We start from the raw sequence: 5,834 nt of genomic DNA on the forward strand, positions 1-5,834 counted from the left end.
GTAATTTAATGACATATCGATCACCTTTTTAATTGAATGTCATGTTGTTTGCTTATGTATCCACATTGAGATATTTTACATTATTCCCCCGCCCCCCGTTCCACACATCTTGACCTATCCAAACCATTCCAATTCTCACAGTCTACATTTAAACATTAATTCCACAATTCAGTTCAGCTTTTAAGCATTCACACGCAATTTTTTTCGTTAGTTTTGTTTTGCTTTTTAGTTTAACAGTTTTATTTGACTATATTATTATGCATTTATTTGTTTTTACCTTTAATTTGCTGACGCATTTTATTTCAAGCCCCAATGCCTCCACAACGTGTGATGTGTGTGGACATGAGCTGGAGTCAGAGGAGGCAGTCGCTGCATTCACGTGTTCACGCACACAAATGACAAACTCAGTCACATGGAGGAACAGAAAGGACACACACGTAGAGAAACTCTCCTCATTAACTAATGAGCGGCTACACACACACACACACACGCACTGATTATCATCACTGCTGTCATCTCTTGTCTTTGATGAAGTGAAGCGTACCGCTGGTGGCTCGACTTTCCTCTCCTGACTCCAAAGCATGGAGGCGGTGGCACTTTTCTCCTTCGCGGCATCCGAAGCGGACGAGCTCGGCTTCCAGAAAGGGGACACGGTCAAGGGAAATGTTTTTTGTGTTAAAAGTGCATGGCGTTGATGCGTAATGATAGTCATAATAACAATGCCTGATTGTTGTATGTAGGTGACAGAAATGGAAGAGGATTCTTGCTGGTTCACAGCAGAGATCGAAGGCAAAAGGGGCTACGTGCCGGAGAACTACATTTCTCTTCTGCCTCATCGGTAAGAAACATTGACAGTCAAAATGGATGTCCACGTGCCTGTCTATAGCAGTAGAAGCGCATTGTTTTCTAAGGGGAAAAAAACCAAAACAAACTATGAAACCGTCTTGTAATTTAATACATAATTAATATGTTTGATTTCCAAGTAGTCCACTGCCCAATACTGTATAGTAAAAGTTCAATTGCATGCAAACCGTATATATTGTCATGCTTGACAGGTCACATGACTTCGTGAAAACACATCTCAACATGTTGTACAAGTAAATAAAATTGAGTTATATGTTGTCCTCCAATAATCCTTTTCCTAATGTACTTCTGAAATTGCTAATTGACCTTCCAATCCAAAGGGGGTAAAAAAATTAATTACACAAACTGCTGAAGTCTCGACAAATGTATTTATATTTACTCAATGTATTATTTTTAAATTGTATTATTATTAGTAGTAGTAGTATTTAGATTCCCCCAAATCTTTATTATTGTTACTATTATTTTCATTTTTATCAGCAGTAGTATAGATTGTCCCCAATTTTATTCTTCTTAGTAGTAGTATTTAGATTTTCCTAAGTTATTTATTGCTGTTGTTGTTGTTACTATTATTTTTGTATATCTATTTTAGTATTTAGTATTTTATTGTTATTATTATTGTTGTTGTTATATTGGTAGCGCTGTAGTAGTAGTTTGATTTTCTCACATTTGTTAGTTATTTTTTCGTCTTCTACAATAATACAAATTATTATTATTATTATATTTAATAGTTGTAGTAGTTGCACTAAAAATCACACACTGCAATATAGTGACTGGTGTTCCTAATAATAATTTGGTTTACATATTACAAAGGATACAGCTATATAAAACTGAGCATTGTTATCTTTGTAAATGCCGAATATTTTTGGACTACTACTGGATTGTATTGACTCTCATTGGAATCGTACATGAGTGTATCTTAAACCCGCGTGCCTTGTGCAGGTGGTTCGCGGGCCGGGTGTCGAGACTGGAGGCGGAGCGGCGTCTGCACTGGCAGGACAGCGGTGTGTTCGTGGTGAGGGAGAGTGAGTCAGCTCCTGGAGAGTTCTCAGTCTCTGTTAGGTAAGCGCAGAGCATGTCGTGTCTCCTCAGTCGACCATCTACTGTTATTACTACGTTATTACCAGTGGCGGACTGTCAAGGCCTACAAGGCCTTCTCTGCTCACCTGGACACTATTAGTAGCACTGACTTACTTTACAACCTAAATTCCTATATTTGTTCTTTGAAATTGCATTCATTTGTTCCCAACAGTCTAGTCTTGATTTCGTAGAATTTTTCTTTGCTGCTTTGCTATCAGTGCGCGTATGTGGCTATTAGATACTTTTGTTGTGTATTCAGATTTGCCCAAGGCCTTCACAGTCAAAAGTGCCGGATGATGTAATGCAAACCATATACTGAGCACCCAAGTATTCACAGTTCGGCATTCACAAATTTCCCTATTTCCGGATTATTTTGGGGAATTTATCCTCCATTATTTGCTGAAAACCCCTGCACCATCTGGTGGCATTTTGGTGTTAAGGAAACAATTTGAAGTGAGTTGAGGAGCTTCATTTAGACAAAAGTAGCACTTTCCTTTTGGGGCTGGGGGCGTCGATTTCCTGTAGATTTTTGCTACGCAGACAGTAGGAGTTCACTTTATTATGGGACTGTTTCTTCATCCAATTAGGGTTCTAATTTGTTCTACCGGGATGCCAGCATGTTTCGTCTTCTGATTGGTTGGTCAGCGCAAAACTTTGCCAGCCAACTTTGTAGTGATCTGCACACATTAATACATTTATTAATCAGCATCTCTTGTCAGCATGATGTCTTTTATCTAATTTTTTTGGTCATATTTGTTAGTTGCATTCATTTTTGTATAGCATTGATGGTTTCTATATTACGACACGATAGTGGTGGTGTTAAGAGGTAGATTCCCCATTAAAGGCCCAGGTACCAAATGCATGGCCCACTATGTTGTTACTATGTTATTACTGTGTTATTACTTTTTTTTTTTTTTGCATGTTTAAAATGGCTCTGCATTCCTTAGAAGCTATGTTTCAAATCTTAATTATAAACATGCAAGTGTTGCATAAAACAGGCGCTATGTTTTTTTTTTTTTTTTTTTTTTAACAGTTTGTTTTTCATGCCACTGGGCGCATTAGCAACTTGCAGCATCCACGTGTCTCTGAGTGTGTGTATGTCAGAGTAAGCGCATATCTAAATATATTTGGCAAGAACCCATTGTGACTAAAAATATCACATCCTCACGGACAGCCAGTCCATGCGTAGCTGCAATTTGGGTCACCGAAAGTGACGACGGGCCCATTTAATCATGAAATGTGTTCAATAATCAGGGCCGTTACATAAGAGTGTTACATGAATTAAATGCAGGTACATTACGCAATTGACACATGTGACAGAGGCCCACATATAAACAGTACATGATGTGCACGTATGAATGTTGCAAGGCATAACATCTGCCTGCCCTATGAGAGGTCACGTGCAAGGTTTATTTATATTCAGACACCATCATGCCGCCACATGCCGCAATACTCAGAATAGGCAACAGAGGGCGATTATGCTCCAGCACAAATATCAGATGTTTTTCTAAGGCCTCTTGAAAATTCACAATACTCAATGCTATGCAGCTCACACAGAGCAGTGAATATTAATACTTTCTATGGGCTAACTTCAAAAATATATATTGATACAAAATATTATGAATGATTTAATTTAACCTACAGTATATTTAAAATTTCACAACCATATAAATGCATGATTGTAGTGCCCCACTATTGCATTGAAGAAGAGCTACTGTGCACGTCAAATTTTTAACAAGAGTCTATGGGTAGTATTTTGTGCAAATCTTAATAATCATCCCATCATATTACATGATTGCCCCTACATTTTATTAGCATCATCGTTATGATGATAACTAGTTTTGAACAGATAATATGGTAAGAAAAACTGTGGCAAACTTTAGCGGGCCACATAAAATGAGACGGAGGGCCGGATTTGGCCTGCGGGCTTTGAGTTTGACACCAGCTACCACGTGAGTTGAAACTGATGTACGAATGCATCCGTGTTGACGTGTTCAATTAGAAGTCCAGCGAGAGGAAGGACTTACTAGACGAAAACATGGCCTCTGTCCTCACTTTGTCTTGCTCACATTTCTCTCTGGCAGCTATGGTGACCGGGTGGAGCATTTCCGAGTGCTGGAGGGGGGCGGTCAGTACTGCATCTGGGACGAGTCCTTTAGCTCCCTTAACCGGCTGGTGGACTTCTACAGGATTCACAGCATCGCCGTGGAGAAGGTGGTCTGCCTCCGAGACCCCCCCTCGGACGTGTCCCCCCGCCAGGGCTCCCACGGGGGCCGTAACCCTTACCCCAACCCGTACAAGAGCGCCTCTCTGGAGTCCCTGCCTTCCGCCCGCCTCCACGGGCCTCACCCCCTCAGAGAGTCATCCTCCGTGCAGCTGCTGGAACACATTTTGGGGGTACGACCATTCACTTGACACATATGTGGAAAAAAATTAAAATAAATTCATGGTGCCATTATTATTATTATCCCATTATTTCAATTGGAATTAATTAAAATCTTTCCTTTTTTTTCCAATGAATGCCAACATACAGTACATGATATATATTATGGTGCGCAAACTCCCAGAGTACCTTAAAGCCAACTAAATGTCCTATCAACTAAAGTCCTCTGAGCGCCATACTCAATTTATGGAAATATATGATGTACCCAATGTTTATTATTATTATATATTATGAGCATTTGTGACTTAAATGTTGTTTGGGGGGGGGGGGGGTTTATAACAGTAACTGAACACCCACAACTGGTAGGTTGCCCACCCCTGCCTTATCACATCTCCCTTCAAGAGCAGACCCCACCACCTGTGCCTTTTGTGCAGAAACCTCGCCTGGCTCATGCCCTGTGCGATTACGCCCCCCCGCACACCGCCCACCTGCACTTCCTGCGCGGTGACCTCATCGACCTCCTGGATTGCTCCGGCTCGCGGTGCTGGAGGGGGCGCTGCCGCGGGCGGGTCGGGGTCTTTCCGCCGCAGTATGTCCAGCCGCTGTACCACTGACGACAACATATCGTGTCAAACACTCACTGCCACTCAAACTCGGCTAATGAAGGTTTCTGCAATGCAAACAGATTTGGAGGCTCCACTGTATGGTGAAAATGTGAAGTTATCTAATGAAATCTTCTGCTTCCCTCTCTCTCTATGTTAGTTGTCTTTGGCCTTAAGAGCCAATCAGAATTCGGCATTTGAATTTTATACACTTGATGCCAGCTAGTTTGTCTCACGAACAGATTGTTTATGTCACTTTACCCTTTGTACGAATCACACTAAAGAGAAGCTTTAATCACTTTTCATGCAATTGCACACAACAATGCTCCATATTTGCACATGCTTTAATTTTTTAAATGATCTACTATGATGACCAAGTAACAGAGATATACTCTATAGTGATAGATTAAATAGTATATTTCAGTAAATATCCTGTATGTTGGAACCCGTGTTTTTCATCCTGCAACCCTTTTGTCAAGCTTGCACTAGAAATATGAATAAAGAATTGTATTTTACTGTTTTATCTCTCACTCTCATAAACATCAGAGAAGCCAAATAAAATTGTGAAAAAAATAAAAATACATACAGCACAAGCAACTTAAAATGAAGAGTTCCTACCTACTCATTAAGGAGTGACCTGTGCCAGCAGACTTTGGGCAAGAAGCGGGGCACACATGGACAAGCAAGCATTCACACACACACAGTCACTATTTTGGACAATTTAGAGTCTTCGATGAACCCAACATGCATTTTTGGGGGGATGTGAGAGGAACACTGGCGGAGAGCATGCAAATGCGACACAGAGGGCCGCAGTCCACAGATTGGAAACCTGAACTTCAGAACTGTGAGGCAGTTAGATGTGCAAACCGCTATACGACCGTGCTGGCCAAAAATGAGACTTAAGAAAC

At 40.8% G+C, this 5,834-nt stretch overlaps 1 protein-coding gene across 1 annotated transcript; it reads left to right on the forward strand.

The window, feature by feature from the left end:
- The first annotated feature begins 348 nt into the window (after window positions 1-348).
- On the forward strand, window positions 349-5,441 carry LOC133477251 (GRB2-related adapter protein-like). The gene is made up of 5 exons (XM_061771816.1): window positions 349-657; window positions 739-838; window positions 1,804-1,923; window positions 4,026-4,338; window positions 4,759-5,441. Exons 1-5 carry the CDS (start codon window positions 582-584, stop codon window positions 4,936-4,938), a joined length of 789 nt encoding a protein of 262 aa, XP_061627800.1. The 5' UTR covers window positions 349-581; the 3' UTR covers window positions 4,939-5,441.
- Window positions 5,442-5,834: the final 393 nt, after the last annotated feature.

The sequence above is a fragment of the Phyllopteryx taeniolatus genome, chromosome 4 (assembly GCF_024500385.1).
Source record: "Phyllopteryx taeniolatus isolate TA_2022b chromosome 4, UOR_Ptae_1.2, whole genome shotgun sequence".
NCBI classification, from domain to species: domain Eukaryota; kingdom Metazoa; phylum Chordata; class Actinopteri; order Syngnathiformes; family Syngnathidae; genus Phyllopteryx; species Phyllopteryx taeniolatus.